Source organism: Rhipicephalus sanguineus, chromosome 3 (genome assembly GCF_013339695.2).
Source record: "Rhipicephalus sanguineus isolate Rsan-2018 chromosome 3, BIME_Rsan_1.4, whole genome shotgun sequence".
NCBI classification, from domain to species: Eukaryota; Metazoa; Arthropoda; class Arachnida; order Ixodida; family Ixodidae; genus Rhipicephalus; species Rhipicephalus sanguineus.
The window spans coordinates 72,352,762-72,376,925 of record NC_051178.1 but is presented as its reverse complement, the minus strand read 5'-3'; the positions used below and the strand labels follow the sequence as shown (position 1 = coordinate 72,376,925).

Here is a 24,164-nt window from a genome sequence, read left to right as displayed (position 1 = left end):
TTACCCCCGTCGAAAAACTTGTACCGCCCGTCAGTGTTGCGGTCGCCGCATCCTGCGATTGCCCGCTGCACAGCACACAGCGTCCGGTTTGACGAATGCTTGTTTTTCGGGCGGTATATTGCCGGAAGTCTGACTCTGGAGAGGCGAATGTTTTGCTTTGTTTTTGTGCTCTTTGCACGTCCGTGCCTCAGGTTTTCCTTCTATACACTGTAAGAAAAAAAAGGATAACATGGCACACATGTAACTCTCTTTAAAGATGCACGTCAACACCCTTTTGGATTTTTTGAAGAGTTGCGCCTCCCACACTCTCCGAAGAGGCTACACTGATCTTGAAAACGGAGTTAACGTATATCTCTAAAGAGAGTTTTTGCATATGTGGCAAGTCAGGTCTCACCAAAAAGACTAACAGTCAATAGTTTTTTTTTTCTTACAGTGTGTTCTTTGTAACGCCAGCTCACACAGGTGGCAGTTAAAGGGTTTTAGTGGTTCGACATACGAATGAACTTGCGGCATATCTGTGAGACTTCATGACATGTTATTAAAGTTATGTACATACGTGATGCGTGGATACGACGACGCAGTATTTCATGTACTCAGTGTACTGCATGTATGCCTTTAAATTTGTTGATATGACATCCTGACGGATACGTACGGTCAAATTGCGTTTGGTTAGCCATGAAATGATTCGCATTTCGAGACAAATGTGGCGAACACATTCTAGAATTACATTCTTCTTTTGGCGTGCCCGATCAGGAGGCCGTGAATCAGACAGCCACGCTCTCTGGAGTTGGGCTGAGAGAGTGCGAGTGAGCTTTTAAATATCTCGCATAACAAGCCCTGTTCTCTCCCTACCCCGTTTCCTCGGAAAAGAAGGAGGGGGGCCTCTTCTCGCTAATTAAGCGGGACCACCAACGCTCGGCGCCGATTGAAGCATTCCCTCCCCCATTCTCTCGTTAACCCCTCCGCACACCCTGGCTTCAATTTTAACAGCGCCGACTGGAGCGATGATTCCCTTCCTTCCTCGTTTCCTGGTTAAATAAAAAGGGTGTTGCGAGAAAAAGTACACGGGATGTGAGGTGAAGTGAGCTCAGCGGCGGGCGCCACTGCCTCGATCACTCATCGGCTTCTCCGAAACGGTGGAGGGGTGAACATGATGCGCGCAGCATCATGCCATTCCTCCTCTTCCTCCTCCAGGAATGCGATGACTGGCAGCGCATCCTCCTTTGGCACGCGCTGCGCACCGCGGAGAACTTCGTGGTGGCGAGCGACGGGCTGAAAGGGGGGGGGGGGGGGGGGTGTAGTAGGGGAGGGGACGTTCGCGTGTTGCGTTGGGTGTTGCCCCGTCGCCGCGGCAGCGCGAAATGGAGGGCAACACGCACACGTTCAGCCACCGTAGGAAGGAAGGAAGGCGAGAAGGTGCAAGGGATCGTGGGCGGCGGGCGGATGGAGCTCATTGCGACAGCCGGCCAAACCTATACAGGGGCCGAGGGGAGGCGGGAGGAACGATTACGACGACGGGCACCGAGTGGGCGATTAGGGGCGCCCCGTGTAGCATATACAGTGAGTATACGTGCTCTCGTTGTCTAATTGCGCGGGGACACACGTACGCTCTGTGCTACACACACCGTACCGACGCATTGTGGAGTGCCGGCTGCGTGCCGTCGTCCTTCCGCCGACACGCGTATTAGGGGACACGCGGCTCATTTGACCGCAGAGAGAGAGAGAGAGATCGGGAGAAGGTCGGACGCGCATGCGTCACCGCGAAGAGGACGCTGACCGCTGCCACTTAATGTTAAAGACACTTCTTTTTTTTTTGTGCGTGAAGGTGTTTCTTTCCAAGCCGAAGTGACTCGGCCGTTCTCATCGCGGCCGATGGGACAGAGGGATGTAGGAGGTGTAAAAGGGAGGGGCGGTACGCGAGAAGTGTTGCCGCTGTTATTTCGCTCTTCTGCAGACTAGCCGTGACGATGGCACGGCACGCGACTAATTCTCGCCCTGTTCTAACGCTCCTCCTTTAATTGACGAGCTGCGCACGCCTTCCAATCGGGCATCCTCTTCAGATGCCAGCTGTACGTATACAGTGAAGCTATAGCTCGTATAGGGCGGGCTCTTGACGCAGCGGATTACATGGTCCTTTCAAAGGCGTGTCAGTTAAGGTCTTCCTTTGTTTATCTATCTCGTTTTCAGGAATGTATACAATCTCTCTGTGTCCTTTTCAGCGGGATCTCTTTCGTCGTTGGTGCTCACATCGCCTTTGTTTACGCCTCGCCGTTTCTGCGTTGTATTTAGCGCAATTATTGCTGTTTGTCGAACGCCGAACGGCCGATTTCGTTTACACCTAATTATTCTTCATCTTGAAAGGTAGACGGGTTCTCAGTGTACCTGTATACGTAGTCGATTCTACGCTGAAATGAGCTAAATTGTGGACAAGGCCGTTTATATCTGTCTTATACGAATTATTTTCTTTTCAAAATCAAGGCGGAGCGTCAATAATTTATTGGAAGCGATGATAACTTCTTTACTCGAAAACCGTGCAACGGATGCTGTGGCAGCAAACGTGTCAATTATTCTAAATGAAAGTCCGGTTGCAAAAACTATCAATTAAGCTGCCTGCCGTGTTCACTCTGTCGTTAGCACATATGTAGGGCAGTTTCCGCGGCCTGTGGTTCAGTTGAACGGCGAGAACACCAACAATCATTATTCACCTAACAGCTGTCACGCTAGACAATTTTTATTAATAATTTTTTATTTTGTGCCAAGAACATATTACAGCCAACATAGACGGCACAAATACTACAAGCTAAGTTGAGGCCCGTTGGTCGTGACCTCTTTAGAAAAAAAAAAAAAAAGAAAATTGTCAATTCGCAATTAGGAGGACGCATGTATTGACTCGCGCTTATCCTTCCGTGCGAAGCCATCATGGGCCTGTTGCCTGACAGTTTCCGTATAACCGCTGTTCGAGCTTATGATGACCGGTTTATGTCGATGCGAACCGCTCATAATGCTGAAGCATGTATCAATGTTTTGCAAGTCGTACGCGAGGAAAAAAAAAAGAAAGTACGTATAAAGAAGCGCTTCAGCGACAAGCGACAACATTCATCAGGGTATGCAACTGAACACTCTTACACGTGTAGATGGCCCATGTTTTTTTTTTTTTTTTTGTACGTATGCAGGCGCCGTATAGAGTTATTGCAGACTATATGTGACGCGAATTGTCGCTGTCCTTGGCCCACCTTCAGACACGCTTGGTTGCCGAAGACCTTCATACTTTTCCTTTGGCATTGTCTCTATGCGCTCAATACGCTAACAACATGCGTCTGCCTTTTTACCTCGGTGTATACACGCGATAAAACGTTGCGCGGTTTTTTCCTGACGTACTTTTGTTGGTATTGTTCGAGTATAGTGTTACCCGCCTTGGTTGCTTAGCGGTGTTAATTAAGCTCGAGGACGCGGGTTCGATCCCGGCCACGGCATTCGCAATTCGGTGGAAGCGGTATGCTAGAGGCCTGCGTGTACTGTGCGATGTCAGTGCCCATTAAGGTACCCCAGGAGGACGAAATTTCGGCAGCCCTGGCGTGCCTCGTGATCACATCGTGATTCTGGCCCGTGAGACTTCAGATATTATTATTATACTTCATCTTGGACATGTGCTTAATTCCTGAACAGTCCGCTGCGCCTTTCGGACGAGAATTTCGTCCGCGTCTCTCTCTCTCTCTCTCTCTCTGTATATATATATACATATATATATATATATATATATATATATATATATATATATATATATATATATATATATATATATATATATATATATATATATATATATATATATAGCGGTATTTGGCAGCATCATGAGTATTAGTTTACCACTATCCCCCACGATCTGAATCTTTTGGGTGCTTACATGTGGTGCAGAAGCCTGGATGCTTACGAAGAGGGTTTAACTTAAATTGAGGACGACGCAGCGAGCCTTCTAAAGAGAAAAATATGGGGTGAAAATATAACCTTAAGGGACAAGAAGAGAGCAGAGTGGGTCAGGGAACAAACGGATGTTAAGGACATCTTAGTCGAAATCAAGAAGAAATGGGCATGGGCAGGGCATGTATAGCGCGTATAGGCAGGCTGACCGCTGGTCATTAAGGGTAACCGACTGGATTCCAAGAGAAGGCAAGCGCCCGAGAGGGAGACAGAAAGTTACGTAGGCAGCTGAGATTGAGAAGTTGGCCGCAGCAAGCACAGGACCAGGTTGATTGGCGGAACATGGGAGAGGCCTTTGCCATGCCGTGGGCGTAGTCATGCCGACGGTGATGACAGTCCGATGCCGGCAGATAAGTCAGCGAGCAGTAGTATTGACACAGTGCCCCAACTATTCGAGCGTCGCCGTCGCCGCAAGGTGACAAACGCGGCGCTCCTTATTACCGAGTCTTCTCATACCGAGTATCGCACGCTCCGTTGGCTGCCACGCACGGCCGGTCACGGTTCAAGGCGAACGCCCTTCTCTGGCAATCCGTATCCTCCGGGCTTTATTGGTTTTCTTTCTCGCTGTGTGTCGCCGGCGCTGTAAGGTGCCCAGCTTAGCTTTGAATGCACCAAGTTCGTTTTTCAGTATAGCCACGCCTCGTTGTGCACACACGTGTGCAACCGGAGATGTTCGAGGAGAACCAGTCTTGGAGAGAGTTACCTTGACTCTCGCGGACCGCATACGCATCGCCTACAAATCATGCCGCTGCCCCTGGTATATATTATCATGCAGGAAAAACAAAAGGATATATACATATACATACATACAGGTGCTCTTTACACGTGTTAACCACGGTAAAAAGTAAAAGCGTGACTGTCACTGGTTTTCACTATGTGTTTGGCATAGCGCAGCCTCGAGGTATTCCTACACCCGCGGTCTGTATACAGGCACCTTGGCTGCGCTGAAGCTTTGCACAATTCATGTAAGAGTTTTCAATGCCTGGAGCATTCCGAATGTGCATGGACGGCATAACTTGGAGACTCGTTTGTACGGTTTAAACGAGAACCACCTCTTACGGCCGTTCGTGCGCGCGTTTGTATGTGTGCGTGTCTACATACACATGCAAAATTGATTAATGTCGGTATAGGTTACACGGCTACGCCAATGGTCGCTGTCCACGATACCGCCCCACAAAGAAGTACTGAAAGAGTTCGTGCGCGTCCTCGATGTTTTTCTTTTGCCATCGCTCAAGTTAGAATAAATGCGAGCCCGCGCCGATGCCGGTTGGCAGGCATGCAGCATGCGCGCAAGCCCGTTTCTGCGTGCTCAGCTGGAGAGCGATCATCGGCCCCTCCGCTTGCGCATGCGTGTCATACTAGATGGCCGCGGGGTTGCAGCGGAGGACTCGTGGGCGGAAAGGAGCGGCATCGGGCACGACTGCAAAGCTGCGCAAGCCTTTGCGCTACCCCTCCCTCCGTCCTTCTTTCCCTCCTGTTTCAACAGCAGTCGCGAAATTTTATGGCGGCGTGCGTATGGGGCGCGTGTATGTGTGGCGACTCCATTGAGTCCGTGTTGCGAGTCTTTCAGCGACGTCGCAAATACAGCTGACGTAGTCTGAGGGCATCCATGACGGAGGCGCGTGCGCTCCGCGTGGCGTATACCATGCACGGGGCCCCGACGTTTCTGTCCTCGGTTGTAAGGGCCGAGTGTCGGATATCGTTTACGAATGGGGCGGCATGTCGGGGCCGATGTTCATTCATTTTTTCGTCACGTCTTAGTTGAAAATCGGGGACGCCCCGTTTACCGCATCTGTTGCCCATCATTTGTGCAAGCGCAACGGAAACGTCGCTCCGTCCTTCGTGATTTGCCCTTTCTCATCTTATACTTACCATGTTTTGCTTGCATTGGCTTTTTAATGATTACACGTTAAATGTGCGGGAAAAGCCGGGTGTCGGGTATTATTCGTCGTTATTTCGATTTCTCTCGCCATGTTTTTCGCCGGATGGTCTGCATATGCGTAGCCTTCTTCCTCTGACACGATCGAGTGACGTTATTCAGAGGCAATTATTCAAGCGCGTATTTCGGAGTGGTCCGCACTCTATGATGTACTTCTTTTTGAGAATTATAACTTGTAAGCTTCTATCCGATGTTTCACTAATACGGCTTTTAGGTTGCCCTTTGCTTTGTTGCGCGGCCCATGCGATGTGTCGTTATAGAGGGCGTGTCTTAGTGCCAACGACCGTTGCATATATTTCTATTTAATAAGAAGTGCAGGCGCACGTACAACAGAAAAAAAAAAAATCGGCGTTTCGACAGGGGACTCTTAAGAAAGGCCGGTCCCCGGTCGAAACGTCGATTAAGCCTACTTTTTTGTTTTTGTGCGCGCACCTGCACTTCTTATTTCGTATTAATCAATGGATCCAAAGAATCTGAACTTATACGTGTGCGTTTCTCACCGCATGCTTTACGGTTGCTTAGATTTTTCGCCATACATTCATTGCACGCGTAAAGCAGTCGTTGGATTGCGCACATTCATCGCCGCGTAACAATTAAAAATACGCAAATAAACGTAGGTTTCCCGCAAAACATGAAACTGTTTCGGGTTCAGCCTACAGGTATACCATATATATGCTTTCCACTGCGCATCACTACGAGTGAAGGGCCATTCAATATCGCTTCACGATATAGCCGTTATCATAAGCGTCGGTATAAGCGTTACTTTTCAAGAGGGACTACAACGACACACAAGGGCGTGGCACTCGTCCTGGAGCAGCGGATGTACTACAGTGCAGGCTTGGACTGAAAACGCGCAGCGCTTAGCGAGCCTGGCGCACGCAGCGGCGATTTATCAAGATACATGCGACGAGCCCGTTCAATATCCGGCCGCGGCCTGTACGAGGCCTCGAATACAAAATTCCGAGCATTCCTCCAGCGCACGGGCGACTACGGCCATTCCGCGGAACGCAGCGTGGTCACATGAAACGCGTTGGACTCCATCGTGCGCATTCACAGGCAGCAACACCACGTTGCCCAGTGCATTTTTGCTGCCGCTATTGCGGCGTTTTGTGTTTGACGCGTTTCGCCACTGGGGCTTTCGGTATCGTTGTATATGTGCGCGTGCCTGTGTGTGTGTGGCTCGCACAGACGGTTGGCCGCCTCGATCGGCAACAGCTGTTGCGTCTGGCTGGGGCCGCGTTGGCCGCGTGTCGTTCACGCTGCCTGCCTGCCTGCCTGCCCTGCCGCGCCAGACTGTGCGGCTGGCGCACTAAAAGGGAGAGAGTGAGAAACGAGGGCCGCTTGTTCTTGCTTCGAAGTCCTGCGTGCCGGACAAAAGAGAATGAACCAGAGTAGTGCGTTACAGTATAACGGCCACTCCATGGGCACACAGAGTGCACCGGTGTCGGAGCTATAGCTATAGAGTGCTGCATGTGACGTTGAACTATAGTATGTTCTTTTGGCTATGAATTAATAGCCTTAATGCCGGAGCACCGACACGTTTCGTTCGAGGTAGTACATCACCTTGCGGCAGCTGGTTGTGCAGCCCAGCTGCTTGCCATGCACATGGAAACGCTGCCGCCTTAGGTTCATCGCTAAGCTAAATCTAGCGCGGAAAATTAATACACACACTAGAAGAAACACGAACACACAAGGACGAGCGCTTCGATTCCAGTGCAGTATTTCTAATTGCTTACAATTCAAGCAGTATAACATAACATGCATAGATATCGCATTTGAGACAAAGACAACATGTCAGTGCACATACACAACCTTAGATTATGGCATTCTAGTAATATAGCTTGTTGTAGCCATTGCTTTGCGCTGTACCTTCATCTTATCAGGTGTCGATCTTGTCTGTCTCTTGGTGACGTCACGAATTACGCGAGGTATGAGCATTGAGTGAATCAGTGCGACGGAATTGGCCGCTCTCAGATGAATGCATGCCGTAGTTCTCTGGCTGCTTAACGCAAGGTCGCGTGTTCGATTACTGTCGGTTATGGCGGCCGCGTTCCGATCAACATAACGCAGTAAGATAGGCGTATACAAAGTTGTAACCCTACAAGTCATGGAATTTTGCTATGGCCGTCGTGTCGATAAGGGACGCCCAAGTTTATCAATCTGCGTGGCAGTCATGTATTAAGGTTGCATGCCTGGAATCTTGTCTTCACGTAGGCTGCAGGCTTGTGGCAATCATTATGCGGTTATCAGCACCGAGGTCAGTCGCATTAGCTGTTTTTGCCAGAAGTACGCGTTTCACACTCGCTCAACGACATATTTGAGATTTAATTTAAGGTCAACCGCTCCTTCAGCGTTCCTTTTGGAAGCACGCTGTAAAATCAGTGCACAATACGTTAAGGACCGGTATAAGGTTTCTTTTCGTGGCGGCCGAAAAAGGAGGGATTGAGAGCGCGAACTATGAAAGGTTGAAATCCTTTCTTCTTTCTGAAGACGGGAATGGGGGTTGAAGAGGACAAGTGAGCTAAGTGAAAACAGTAACAACAAAGAGAGTCCGTTGCCCTGATTTCTCGACTGAATTTTGTATCAGAACCGCGGTGCCTTGACGGATTTGTATACGTGGCGAATGTTTAATGATTTCACGAGCGGTGAGTGGCACTCTTGTTTCTCTTTCGAGCACTTCCGGTTGAGCGCTTACTTCCGGCTTACCGAATATTCGGAAAAAGTATTGTAAAAAAATAAAATTGGCCCGAAATCGGTGGTTCAGCAGAGTTATATCAGATACATAATATCGGAGCACAAGTTTATTTAAGGTAAGGGCTAATGAATTGTCAGGATAATTTACGAAAATTAATTGAATGATTTCATTCAAAGAGCGGGCGCTTTTCTTGCGAGCGGTTGGGATCGTAGCGGCACCTGGTGGAGTATCTGTCAACCACGTGCATCTTTCTGCGTGGCCTCTGAGATCCTCTGTGACAGTGGGACGAAACACTAAGTTAACCCAAGGAATACACCAGGACACACGAACAATAAGGTGCGAGTGCCACTATACCAGGCACCTAATTCACGGATACGAGTCGCCTCTATTTTTTTTTTTTTCTTTTCGTGTTCTAGCTCTGCTGGAACATGGCTCGGAGCTTTAAATGTTTAGCGTCTAGCTCCTTCGGGATGCGGTGCTGTCCCTCACATGCAGATAAATACGCGTTCTTGGCAGCTTCAGAGAGGCGTCGCTACCATACCACCGCTTCTCCGTGTAAGTAACATCCTTGGTAGCAAACCCATCTACCACTGAAGGAGTGGTCATCTTGCCGTCAGCGGAACGTAATTTCATGAACGCAGCGCGACACCAGTATTTCGTTATATTCCTCTTGAATAGTTAGCAATGCGGTGCACTGCAAAGCCTAGCTGTTGTTCACCGTTTGTTATTATTTTTTTTTTTCTGTTGCCGTGATTCCACCGTATGTGCATACCGTTGCATTTGCATGCGCCGTGCTTATGTGTCGTGTCTCGTCGTTTGTGCAGGCGACTCCCTGACCCTGTGTCCTCTGTCGTCGGGTCGCAACACGTGTTGCACGCACGACACCGAGCTGAGGCTACGAGAGGCCGCGTGGGACCACTTCCGCTTCCGGTTGCGAGACGCCACGGCGCCGCTGCGGCGATTCCTGGACGACAGCCTGGCACTCTTCCGCGGTGAGTTTGCGTCGAGCAACGATGTGTGTACGAGTGGCGTTCATAGACTTCGGACTATCAGTGTGGTAGACTTGTGAAAGGCGTACACGATAGGCATCAAAACGAATGTGCTTCTGTCTAGTTTTAGCGCGATATAAAACTTCTGCTCTATACAATACCGCGCAACACCACCACGGGAGAAAAAGAAACATGGCAGCACCCATCGGGAAAGTCCGGGTCACTCGACACTGGTGACGCTGACGCATGCAGCCTCCACAGGTTACGAAGTGTCGCCTCGCCCACCATATTAACCTGACCTCGCACCAAGTGACTTCGCCCTCTTCCCTCGCATAAGAGCCCACTGCGCGGGAAACATTTTCGGGACGACGAAGAAGTCATCGCTGAAGTCGAACTCCTCTTGAGCTATACTGCAATGTTCTGTATACACCAATGGCCTGCGGCAGCTCACGCATCGTTGGCAGGTGTCGCCCTGCATATATATATATATATATATATCTATATATATATATATATACACTTAGTTGTCCCGATTGTCTTGATACGGATTATTATGATGTGTTATTTTGTCTGTTGAGGGCTCCATCGCTTTCGTTTATTATAGCTTTTATTGTGTTCGGCTATGAGACGTGTTTTTTTTTTTGCTTGATACCGTCAGAATTTTTTTGGTGTTTGGTCTAATTGTCCTGAACATTCTTGCTCTTTTTATTTTCTTCACTATCGCTTCACTGCTTAGAGATTTTCCTCGCATTTCACTTCATTGACTAAGGAGATCTCAGACTCTTTCGGCTGCACTATAAAAATAATGTAGGTCCGCGAGCAGCGTTGCGGCCGTCCTCTTTATTCAATTTTTATTTTGTTTTTCACACGCAGGACGAGGTGGTTAGGTTACTGCCAAATTCCCATCTGAACAGCCCAAAACCGATCGTGACATACGATCCACATTAGGTGTTCTGGCGGACCCAGTCGATCGCTTTTCGGAAAAGAAAACGTTTTCTGTGCCTTTTTTTTTTCTTTCACGTTCGCCGTTAATCGATTATTGCTGAGCTTGTAAAGTGCTGTCGTTATGCAAGGGCATCAACTGGTTGGCATTTCATTTACCCCCCCCCCCCCCCCCGGCCCCCTTTTCTGTCTATCTCTCTGTATTCCTCTGTACCTCTAACTCCCACATCCCTTCCTCCAGTGTATGTATAGCATACCAGTTACTCTAGACTGGTTAACAGGCCTGCCTCTCCCCTCTCTCCTGTTCCTCCATTTTATCCATTCTCTAGCAGAACGTGGATTTGCTGCGTGTGGTAGACATTCAGTGGCAGCACGCGCTGCAGGCCTCGCGATTATTTAAACGCTCTTCATTCGTTCCCCCGGATGTGTCGTTTATTTTAAGCAGCGCGCCATTCATGTGCATGCCGGGGTCAATAGCGCAGTGCGACTATATAGCAGCTGTTATTAGACGTTGCTCTGCTCTCCTCTATAATCTATGTCAGTCTCGCGGGCTGCGAGAGCAGCCTCGCTCGTAACCCGTCACTTCCCCGCAGTGCGGCTCGAAGCGGCTGAGACGGGCGTCCGTATATAAAACTACGAAGAACCGTTTACGGCGGCCACTTGTGCGACGTGGTCGTGAAGTGCGGCATTATAGCTTGCTTTAAACGCGCACCCTAAACGATCCGTTCAGTATCGCTAGTCCTTGCTCTCGCTTTAAAAAGAGTCTTATAGAACGCAGTCGTGCTCTGTTCTATGAGCCCTAAAGGTGGGTGGGCGGCAAAGGCAACCAATGAGAGGGAGGTGGCTAATTATTATTGCGGTTGGGAAACAGAGCTCTAATCGGTGTTTCGGCAATTAACGAGCGCCATGCACACTTTATGCACATCATCGGCGAAAACCCTCTGTATAGCACTCCTACCACCCTCCCCCCCCCCCGCTCACATACATACACATACACACTCCATTCTTCCATTCGATAGTGTAGCCGTGATAACAAAACGCTTCCTATTCGCTTCGCAGCTCAAGCGCCTAGACCACCGTGGCCTAGACACAGCGCCCGCTGGGGGTGCGCGCGCATGTTTCTCGTTTTTTGGTTGAACGGTCGAAGGGGAGTAATCAGCGTTCTATTACATCGGTGGGGCGCGGTCATATATTTTTACTGGCGAACCGACAAGGACTACGGAAGACGGAAACGCTTTCTGGTGGTTGCGCTTGACCTGCTCGTGTATTCCAGCTGTATTTTATTTTTTGTATTCAGCACGTATCGGGTGCACCTCGTTCCCTTTTAACGTAAAACGCAGAAGTGCTTCAAGCCAGTGGGCACGATGCCCGTTTGATATATACGTTTTTTTGCCTTTCTCTGTAACGTAGATATGGATAATAAAAATAGTAATAAGAAGACTAAGAACAACAAGCGCGCTAGCATACCATAATATAGACCAATGAAATAGGGTGGGCCATATGCACGGAAGACGAGCTACAAAAGATGACAGCCGCGGTCACTTGCGTGAATGTTAGCGCCTCTCATCGCGGCAAAACTGCGTTAACACCTTATGCCCGCTGTACACCGCTCGTCCTTGTGAGATTAGAGGGTTGCCTTGAGCACCGCTGTAGACTAACGAGGCTGACTTGCCAAACTGAACAGTACTTTTGTACGATTGTCTCAGTTGCGCAGAAGCGAACCTGAAAATGTGTAAAGCGACCGTAGCGAGGGATCTCTTCTATATCGCAGCACTCAGACTTCCATTAGATCAGCGACTCTAGCGTAGACCAATTCTCCACTTGCTCTTCTCCTTCTATTCTTTCCTCTCCTTTCCGTTGTGCAGGTCACCAATTGGGCTCACTTCTGGTTAACCATCCATTTTTCTTCTTCTTAAAATCAGAGGGCTAAGGTGAACCTCACATCGAAACCGAAAACGCCGAAGGGTCATGTCTATGCGGCGCGGTCACCGAGCTGTTTCAATCAGCCCTAATCCTGCTCATGGGTGAAGAAGGGGTTGAGCCGGTACCACTGCGGAAGCGATGTCTATAACACTCCTGCGACGTAGCCGGATAAGTTCACTGACCTGGACAGACGCCGCATGCGTGCAGCAGGTATGGATGTATTTGACAAAATGGAAGCCTTTCGTGAAGCCGCCGCTAAATTCGGTCGGGGCCCGTTCCGGTGCGATCAGGTTATATATATGCATAAGCGTGGCCGCGTCCATCACAAACAAAATGGCGTCGCCGCCTCTGGCTTGCCTTGTCTGGCTAAACGAACACCCCCCCCCCCCGCCCCTCCCCTCCCTAATGCCGAGATCGAGTCTGGCCCGCCATGGTCGCGGGAATGTCGGAATTGAGATAACACACGAGTGGCCCGGCGCTGCGCGGTGGTGGCCGACGTCGACAGAAATAAAAGAGCAAACCAAGAGGGAATGAGGAACTGGACGGTCGACTCCCGCGGGCAGGAGGAGGAGGAGAGACTCACACACAGCCGACAAATCAAAAGAACTCTTCGGCACGCCGCGCGAGAAGAGATTACGCGCACTCCCTCCTACTCGGAGAAGGAGGATGCTGCGCGTCGCCCACTGCGGTGCCCCTTTTATTTTACCGTGGGAAACGAAAGAAAGAACACGCAGAGGGAGGAGGAAGAGCGGGCGTCGGGAACCGCATTCCGCGGATTCTGAGCGATCGCCTCTTAATCCCGGCGTCACCCGTTTATATAGTTAAGCCTCGGCGGTGCGGTCGACGACCCCTTTTTCCGCGCCATTCCGAGGTGCCACCGCACTGCCGGGAGAGGGCCTCCGCTGCGTCAGGTCGGGTGTCTCCGATGTGCGGAGCAGCGTGGAACGCCAGTGAGGCATCAGTGATTGCGTTTACATCGTAAAAATTTTTCAAAAAATATATAGTATATGCAGCAGGCAAGTGAGTGACTTGACTGAAATTGAACGAAGAGAACGTTGGTGTCATGACAGCATATAGGCAACCATTGGAAAACATTATAGGTGATGCTTGCCTTAAGTTTAAAATCGTGGCAAGCGTCAGACATACCGAATAAGTTCACCTCCCTGAACCGATTGCCATAACTTTGAAATTATGGCATGCATCATACATTAGTTTGAAACAGTAGCCGACATTTAACGGTAGATAGTCAACAATGAGCATTAGCAGTAATTTTGCCTAAACTGGCTCCCACTATTCATCATTCAGCAACAGTAGCCGATATTAGCCAATAATTTGCAAACGCGAGCATTACCAATAATTTATTCACGTTTTGCCAACATTTGCCATCATTTAGCAACCTTGATCAGTTTCCAGCAAAATTCCCTGAAGGCACCTCTTGCGATAAGATTATTGAGACACCGCCTGTAATGATCATGAGTACTACGTGGACCTGTGTTTTGTATACCCGCTCGCGGCTTAAAACGTTCCGGTGACGTCATTCAGTGCGCTCTATTTCTCTAAACGAACGAGCGCGCGTAGTATTCTAAATACAGCTTGCCACTTAGCCGCCGCTGACACGCGCAGTGAATGCAAATAATGGCACTTTTTGACCCCCTACCTTGTTGAAGATGACAAATTTATCAAAGCCACAGAGCCATTTGAAGCCGGAAAGGCAGAGACACCTACCGCCTATCATTGGAGCGTTAGGAAAACTGCATATTGCTATCATTCCAATAGTGGCTGAACTTTCATACTTGATTTCATAGGTGATAAGCTCCACAGCCATCTTTGGCAGGAAAAGTATTGGTGTAGGCTGTCGCGCATCGGTGTCAGAAACGTGGGCAAAATGGTGTTAATAATACTTCACCATCGCCTGGGCTCTTAGTAGCAACCACGGTGTAAAGGATATATAGTATATATCTTACACCGTGGTACTAACGAAGAGCACACGCAAAGCGTGCTTCACCGCATGAACATTCACAGTGCGGAGAAGCCTCCTTTGACGAGTGGTTTACGCCTGTACGCTCACCCAACACTGGGCAGGGGACGAGGTATGCGCGCATACCTTGCACAGCGTTAGTTAGCCTTTAAGGAATGCAGGCTGCAGGACTGTCTCAACTGCGTGTCAAAGGTGCCTAACGAGTCGGGAATTGGGGACTCGATCAAGGCTTGGTGACGCCTTGGGCCAGGCGTATAAAATAAGACAACGCAGACGTAATCGAATTCCATACATACAAAATGCATGTATGGAATTCTGGCTTTTCGGGTGATAGGTATCTCCTGGGGACGCAGTATTTAAAGCTCTCTCTATGACACCAGGTTGCGCGTCAAATGATATGGCGAGCCAAAGGATTTCGCTTCGCAATGCTCTATTGTAGCAGCGTTCACATCCTCACCATATTAAGTATTCAAATCCTAGCCACGAAGTCCGTGCTGTTATGCTTAAACAGATGATCAGGTCTTATAGATATTATTTCATGTTTTTGTAAGCCAGCTGGATTTGATTCAAGGGTATATTTGTTCCGGGATTTTTTAGATGACACACACACACACACACACACACACACACATGCACAAACACACACAAACACACACAAGCGAGTACACACACACGCACGCACGCACGCACGCGCTACTCGTGACCACTGGCACTTTCTCGTCCTGAATAACACTCACGCTTCCCAAACGAGTGAGTGTTCCGACGCTCTAGGCGGAACACTCACTCGATGCCCTCGGCGCTGAGGACGATTCGGAATTATAACTTTTGGCGAGGCAACTGGTGGCCCGTCGTTCCGTAGCTCTCCAACGCGCCTGTCCGCCTCCTCAGCCGCGCCAAGCGATGGCTGCGTGTTTACTGCATGTCGACCGCTTAACCGTTACCACTCCCACACGAGAACCCCGCCTCCACCAAGCGGTTTTCGCGTTCGTGAGGAAAACGCTGTTTTTTGCTTGGGACGTTCGTGCCGAGGAACTTCCCGGTGGGAAGGCAAAGCCTTCGCTTGCGTGCGCGAGTCTCCTCGTTGCGACACAGGCCTACACGGTTGTGCAGCCGATGCGCTGCCATAGGGGCTCGTACAAGGGCGCAGTCCGCCAGTGTACTGGATAGTGACGTGGATGGAACTGTAGACGTAATGTAACCTTACGTTGGGGCACTCTGAAATTGTACGATACAATGCATGAAATGTTAAAACAACTTAACTATAGTTACGGAAAATGTTGGTTAAAATAAAGGAAACGGAACTGTGACAGTATATGTACGTGGAAAAGTAAAATAATAGCCCGGGACAAAAATACGCATGGCTCAAGTCAACACTATGCACCTGCCACGTAAACCGATTAGTGGAAGCGATGATGATAATTATTCTAAAGGCACTGGCGCCCGCGTTATGGGAGTGATTGGCCAATGGCCGTGACCTTGCACGGAGGCATACATTAAAAAGCGTAATAATACAGGCAGATAAATGAGGCGCCAACAGTGTCACTCTGTTGGTTTGAATAACCGTTTTGAACTAGCAATAATAGTTACTAAAAATCGAAATGAGTATTGAATAAGCGAATATTGAAATATAATAAGCCGTATGTATTTTACAAGCATTTCTGGGGATGTCTTGAACAGAAGACCTAAGACAACAAGGAGAGGAGAATTGCATGGAAGGCAGGCCCGTAGCCATGAATTTTTTTCGGGGGGGGGGGGGGGCACTTGCTGAAAGCCTTGACTATTTGAGAAAAACACATATTTTCATTCTTTATTTTCGGTAAAACACCATGTATCATAAATATTTCGCCCCCCCCCCCCCCCCCTGGCTACGGGCCTGATGGAAGGCCAAGGCGACTGGCGAATTGCGATAATTTCAAACAGTGTGCGACAAGCCCCGTGAATTCAGCGCCAGGTTTTTCAAACAAGAGACTGTGGATTACACAGCGATTGAAAGCTATAGCCCTTTACCAGTTAAGTCGTGTTCGACAGATGCTGACGCGGGTTCTTTTGTGTTATATTCGCTATCTTACGCACTAAACGGAACGGATCTCGTCGCTTAGAGAAATAATAGCCGGACAATCTCGAAACGAAAAGGCTGAACGCGGTCGCTTTTGCGGTTCCCACGTACTGCATATAGATACCCTCCCTTTGAAAGAAGCTGGTTTTGCGGGGAGCCTCTTCGGGACGTTCACACAGGACGCGTCCGGTCACCCAACGACCGGTCACGTGCCGCATAGGACACCGCGTGCGAACGCGACTTTCCCACTCGCAGCGCTTTACTTCTTTGTTTCTTCCTTTTATCCCCCGAGTCTCACTCCTTGCATGCCGCTGAAGGTACGCGACACGGTGGTTTAGGCGAAATATTAATAAGAGTCTCGTGGGAATTGACCGCAGATGACCGCGCTTCTACACAAAGAAATAAGCGATGTTTTTTCTTTTCTTTTCGGGCGTAATTTGAATAGATGCCTTGGGTTAGGTTAAAGAGCCTCAGTGTCGGCTTATGTTATTTCTGTCTCTCCTGGAGTTGCTCTTCCGTTTCGTTATTCGAGCGAGCAAGCGCAGTAAACAATGGAACTGCATGAACTCATGAACGCATAGCGCAGTGGGGTCGTGCGGGGACCCTGGGACGTACGTGCCCAAATCCCTTGGTCCAATAAAGTTTTACCTCCTCCTCCTGGCGGGCATGACAAGACGCCTGGCATTAACTTGCAGCACGTGTAATGCATGCGTCGCTGCAGAGCAGTGGAGCGTTAACCAGCGTCGCTTCGTTTTTTTTTTCTTTCTCCCGTCTTCTTTTTCTTTTATTTATTTTGCTTGGTGCGTTTGTCAACGCGCTGGAATTTTCTTTCGACCGGTTACGACGGCTCGTGGTTAGGCCTTCGCAGCGGAACGAACAAGAAGGACCAGACGGCTCTCCCATTCGACTCGTAAAATTTTCGTACGAAGTAAAATGTTTTCAATCACTCAACCCTTCGTGAGAGAGAAAAGAAAAAAAATACTAGCCAGTGAATGCCCTCTGTTGCCATTAGGCAACAGGAAGCGTCTGTGCCGCGCGCACAAGGATGCAGGAAAGACAAGGAGGTATGGAAACACAGGAAAAAAAAAAAGAAAAAATAAACACTGGGTGCAGAAAATGTTGCGCTTTACTGCGCCGCTCGATGTCTTGGGGTGTCTTATGGACATGCTGCTTTGTTTTTTTGTTTTTTTTTTGCCTTTTAATCTCTCCGCATATTAGCTACATAGCTCTCGCCTAGCAAGGAGTTGAATTTCTATAGCTTTCTTTTATTGGGTGTTTTCCGCCACTGACATTGGCTAACAGTTATTTAACTTCGGCTTTTCCCCTCATTTATTTTGTAAGATGTAAACTTGTCGTGGAACTCTAGGACGTTTCGTGCCCCGAGTTGAATCCGGGACGGCGTGCACGTCGAACATCGTAATTGGTTGGCCATCTTATATGCAGCAGCACCTGTGCGAGGCCGTTCTTGTGAATCGGGATCCATGGGTTGGTATATAATCGGACGATTCTTCGCATTTTCCTATTCTGTTTGTCGCTCGTCATCGGACGGCAGCGACGTTATTGCAGCTATATTACACTCATCGCAATGAGCGGTAAACAAATGTTGGAATCGTAATCAAGGAATTTCAACACCATACTTCAACACCAGGAGTGAAATTCGGAAAGCTGTTCGTTCCTGTAAGAGCAGCTTGCCATCGTCCTTCGGTGAAGTAGTAAAACCACGGTTGGCCGGCATCCGTGCTGCTCCGGTCAGCTCCGGCGTAACAGATCTTTTTGCGAATGCGAGCCTTGAAGTATACTGTAACGTCCACCAATCGCACTGGTGGAAGGACAGTATAGGTGCCGCCTCGCAAGCTCACGCTTCATTCGACGCGGATATGCTGAATTTGTGAACAAGAGGGCTACTACTGTCTTAACATGCCTCTCTAACTTTTGCCAAGCGGCCATGGCGTTGCCATCGGTAGTATACGAGGCGCCTTCCCAGCCCGTTTGCTACGGGTGATATATCAACGTATTCGTTAAAGAAAGAGCTGAAGAAACGAACAGAATGCTAAAAAAGTAATAAAGAACACTTGAATAGATTCACAGCCGACGGGTAGTTTAGAAATTAATAACGTTCTGTGAGCCTATAGAACCAAGGCGACTCATGTAGACGGGCTTACTGTCCAACGGATACGGTGATCTCTTAATTTGGGATCATGGACTTTGAGACACTCCCTGGAAGTTCTGTTGCATTGTGGGCCGGCTAATCTTTGTAGTGTTCCGAGGAAATGTGCCCAGCGCACTGTCTCGTCCCTTCCGTTGTGCGTACCGTCATGGTGCACGCAGTCTCCAAGTTTCGTAGGAAATGTGCTTCGAATGCGGGTGCAGTTTCTCGAAGACTGCGTACGAGGCACTTGCGGCGGCGTGTCAACGTGAGCTGCAGCATCGCTGTGCACTTGTCATCACGGATAGGTCGACACTACGGTTACCGGTTCGTATCCCCCCGAATGCGACTGAGTCGTCGGACGTAGCAGGAATGTACTGGAGCTCGTGAACACTTGGGTCGATCGCCATGCGAACAGTTCAATGTAGGGTCGTGTATATGTGCAAATACCGAAGCAAACGCTGGTATGGGTGGTATGGCACAGTATGAAATACGGCCCTCTGAAGTTTGGACGTGCGTGCGAACAGGGGCCGTATTGCTCTGGCGACCTCGAAGAATCGACTTCGTTTGCCGAGTGCTCGGTGAAATTCTTTTCACCCCATTTCTCAGAGTTATCTGAAAACTATATGGGAGGGACATAGATTGAGAGACTAAAGCTTTACGACTGCACGACTGTCGTATCCAGTGCCGGATTTACGGAGAGAGGATGACAGGCAGAGGACAAATGCTCATCATCCAGGCAGAAACTTGTGTATACCGTGCTGTTATTATTATTATTTAATATGACAACATACACAGATAAACAAGGACATAAATGAAATAGGGAAGGAGCGTGCTGATAACTGCCACAGAAAGGGGCACAATGCCTGTCTACTCTTTCGGGGAGAGAGGATAAATAGAGGAAATCGAGATAGGAGGAAAGAAAAAGGAAATAAACAATTGACAGGAGACGTGGGCAAAAGTAGCACGAGTGTTAAAAAAAGAAACAACCGTTCCCTGCGATGCCGTGGCCATTGCTTTAACAAATGACCGTCAGCTCGCGATTCCAGAGTGGCTGACCCGCGATGACCCTTGCTGGAAGGAGCATTTGCACTGTAAGCCCCTCTCAGTGGAGTGCGCGTAACGCCAGCCAACCTCAAGCTCGTCTTAGAGCTAATGCAATAGCAGCGCTTGCCAGTTGGCAAGCCGCAGTGTCGCGCGAAAAATTTTCCGTTGCCTTTGATATATAATAACCGACGCAAACGCTATTGCGAAATGTCTCGGCGCCATTCGCCATCTCTGCCATTTGTGTGCTTGCTTATCGGTCTTCGCCGCAGATATTTCGAAGTTTATTTCCTTTTCAAATTAAAAAAAAAGGGGGTAGAGGCAGCAAGGGGGGAACCTAGACGACAGGTTGTGCCCCTGACTGGGCCTCGGCTACCTGTGCGTATATTTGGCACAGTTTACGTGCTTCTGCTTCAAACACAGTATATACGTGAAGTTTGCCAATACTATAAACAATATAACGAGTAGTTCATTTTTAATACACCTTTTGCACATATCTGATGTACTATATATAAATACACCTGCAATGCCACATGCTGAGCCCGCAGCCCACACGCGTGACTCCGTGCGTTCATAACATGTATTACATCAAGTCGAGATACGCGCCTCATCATGAAGGAGCTCGTCTTGTTCGTGCTCCTTGAACAACTTGGCAAGCGCTGATGATGCGCGGAGGAGATGTACCGAGGTCGCTGCTTCTATCGTTCCTGGCCAGGCAGCTAGCTGAAGTCACTGTGACGTGCTCCTGTCGCCGGAGCTCAGCCAACGCGGGCGAAGCTGTGTAACTCGGGCGACCACTGGCGTTGGTGCATCGTGGTCTTCAAGCGATGGCTGGGATTCCACCGCAGCCTGCAGCCACCGGTGAATTCTCTGGGACTCCGGTGGTGCTGGGCCGGCCAGACACTGTGGCGCGGGCCCTCGCGGAACGCAACGTTGGCGGCTGGCCAGCAGCTCTACTATGCTCACCGTGGCAGCTTTTTTCAGCGGTGGGCGAGGACCCAACTTTAGCCGCGGTCGGCCCCGGTTCGTCTCTTCGCGGGTCCATGGCCGACGCCGGTGAAGCAGCAGCAGACTTGTCGGTCTTCGGGCTCATTTTTTTTTTCTTTTTGTCTTCGCCGCTGGCGACGACGGCGACGCGGAGCAGTTTTTTTTTTTCTTTCCTTTCTCCCATCTCGGAGGCGTCGTTTTTTTTCCGGGCTTCGAACGTGTCTCTCGGCGTTCGTTTGTTTGCCTGCGAAGAGCGAGGCTCGCGCATGGAGGAATGCGAGCGCGTTACAGCTTCCGCGTCATCGCCTTGCCTTTGCCTGCTCGCTCGCTTGCTTGTTTTCGAGTCGAGCCCCTTCTCCCCGTGACAACGTCTTCGTCGCGCAGAGGTTTCGAGCTTCCATTCCGTTCCAGGTTCGTCACGCCGTTATGCCCGACTCTGTCTGCGTTCCTTCTTCCGACAGCGGTTGAAGAAATTTTTAGGCTTTGCCTGGCGGCGCTGAGAGAAGAAATTCCGGAGTGCTTACTCCCGTGCCTATAACGGCCGAAGAGTTTCTTGGTCCGTCTGTATACAACCGGTCGTGCAGAAGCGGGCGAACAAACGTCTTGCGTCTATATAGCTGACGCCTGGCTTTGCACTACATGTCGTGCACATGCCACACTTGGTCTCTCTATTGTCGAGAAGAGTTGGCTTGGTTATGCGCACCCTTTCTTTTTCTTTTTTTTTTCAAGAAAAGCTTGTATTGCCTCACAAGCGTTGTTGGCTATGTACGTGTGATCACAAAAAAAAAAAAAAAGCCCGGCGCCCGCGAGCGCATTGGAATGCGCGCCTCGAAAGTGCGCCGGTCACGTGATTATTTGTATGCGGCGTTTTACAATAAGTGATGCTCTCTCTCGATCGTGGGCTTGTCGGCCATCAGCCGTTTCTGATACGGCAATGTAATCTTTTATCGATCTCACTTGTCTTTTCACGTTGCCACGCTTCATTGTTGCCTGGATAAGAACGCATGACCGTCGTTGTTGCGCCTAGCAACTGAAGTGTTGCGCTGCTAAGAACGGCGATGGGGGTCTAATTCCCGGCATGGAGGTATGAAACAATTAGGATGGAGCATTGAGCAATACGAAAGAAAGAAAGAAAGAAAGAAAGAAAGAAAGAAAGAAAGAAAGAAGGAAAGAAAGAAAGGAAGAAAGAAAGAAGGAAAGAAAGAAAGGAAGAAAGAAAGAAAGAAAGAAAGAAAGAAAGAAAGAAAGAAAGAAAGAAAGAAAGAAAGAAAGCCAGGCACGCACCGCAAAGCTTCGCTTGTCTCCGTTTTCCCGGATTTTTTAGGAGCTTGCTCGCCAAGCTTCTTATGCTCGCGCCTTGTCCTCACCTGCGTGACCGTCGGCGCGGCGGCACTCACCACGCTCGGCACAGCTGCGCTCTCTCTGGTGGTTTCAAGAATGCTCACTAGATGGCGCCGCCGCTCAAGGCGGCACACACCACGCTCGGCGCAAGCACGACTGCTCGAGGGCCGCACCTCTCGTTTCGCTGGCTTCCGTTCTCTTCGCCAGGAGCTAAGTGAACACTCTTCGTTGCCGCTCCGCAGCATGAACGGCAGCAGCGCGACGGGCTCGCAACGCAGAAGCAGCTCGGGAAGATCTCGCCTTGCCAATAACCAGCCAACACATGATGTCACGTTACGCTCTCCGATGCGTATCGTACGACTGCAAACGTCCCACCACCATAAGGGGCACCTGTATCGATGTTGCCTTCTCGGACTTTCCATTGCGTCCCATCATCGATGATCCCTTGGCAACATACTTTACTGATCATAAAGCAATCATCTTTAAAGGGAAACGAGTCCCCAAGCTCATCGAAGGACGCCCTTCTTGTACTTTGTAAAAGAACATCTCTTGTGTATATGTAATGCATATAGTTCATCCATCATAAAGCAATCATCTTTAAAGGGAAACCAGTCCCCGAACTCATCGAGGGACGCCCTTCTTGAACTTGGTAAAACAACATCTCTTGTGCATATATAATGTTTATAGTTCATCGAAATGTATATATACTTCATCAAAATGTATATAGAGCATCCAGCCTTACATTATTAAACATTGTTTATGTAATGCATATATAACAACGTTGTCACGTTTATATACGATGGTAGAGGAATGTGTTTGAACTTGGTAAAACAACATCTTTTGTGTGCATATATAATGTTTATAGTTCATCCAAATGTATATATACTTCACCAAAATGTATATAGTGCATCCAACCGTAAATTAATAAACATTGTGCATGTAATGTATGTACAACAACGTTGTCACGTCTATATATGATGGTAGAGGAATGTGCACGGAGCATTCGCGGGTTACCCGATCATCTCCGAGCAAGCTCCTCTAACATCATTCACTTCGTGGATATGGCGGTGAATTTTTTTCTCTCTGTCGCTCACTCCTGTCCCATTCGCGCGGAAAATAACGTTCTGACGAGCTGCGTGGAAATTTCAAGCCCCGTGATATCGCCACGTCTCTCCGGAATAACTTGGTTATACCTAATTAGAAGGTAAACAGCTAAACATCCCACCTGTTGCAGGTACAAACAAACAATCATGGCGAAGTATAGGGTTTTTGTCTGTTTATCTGCGTGGAAGACATGGGTCACCTATACAAAGCCTAAAGGACTTCATTGTCGGCGTGTATACTTCCAAGGATAACCATTCGTCTCAACTTTTGTTTGGCCATATGTGCAAGAGTCATTACGTAAGAGCGTAATAGGCCTCAAATACTGATTTATTGCCGCCCTATACTTACCGGTTGGGCAGCGTATAATAGTAACGAAGTGAGGGAGAAAGAGGAAGTGAAGATAATGATGAGGATTTTGGAAAGAAATCTAGCGGTGCATAAAAAAAAACAGGAAAGAAGCTGTAATTTCACTGTCGCAGTCACATAAGCAGGTCGCCTTCTAGAGAGAGAGAAAAAAAAAAGACTGTTTTAACAGCGGATAACCAACATTAGTCAGCACTATAGCGAACATCAGCTATCATTTATTATATTATCAGCTATCAAGACGAGGACTATCATTCAGCGAACACTAGTCAACGCTATAGCCAACTGTCAGCCAACATTAGCGAGCGCTGGTAGTACGCTAGCAAATACGGTAGTCGAACACGGTTAGAAATTATTGTGGACGTCATACGTAACTTGTTACAGAGGACGAGGAAGGCGTTGTGTATAGGAAGGAAGACGTCACGATGACCATTTTGGTCAGTATATAAACCGCATGCGTCGTGCGCTTGTCGGATTCTCCAGTGTCATGCTGAGCGTCACACACTGTTCAATTGTTGTGCCGTAACTAAAGGCATAATTTAACTGCAACCGCCGAACGAGGAAAAATAACGCATAGACGAAAAAAAAGACAAGCTTGTTTGTAGTCCTATATACCTGGTTTCCTGAATGCAGCTGATGTGCGACACAAGTCGCGCGTGCGCTACTTTATATTGAAAAA

At 48.8% G+C, this 24,164-nt stretch overlaps 1 protein-coding gene across 1 annotated transcript in view; it reads left to right on the top strand.

Moving 5' to 3' along the window:
- LOC119386730 (glypican-5) overlaps positions 1-24,164 on the top strand; it is a 153,326-nt gene that overhangs the window by 84,452 nt on the left and 44,710 nt on the right. Inside the window, exon 2 of the mRNA XM_037654014.2 lies at positions 9,437-9,604. Within this exon, the coding sequence (XP_037509942.1) occupies positions 9,437-9,604 (168 nt within the window). The remainder of the gene's footprint in view (positions 1-9,436; positions 9,605-24,164) is intronic.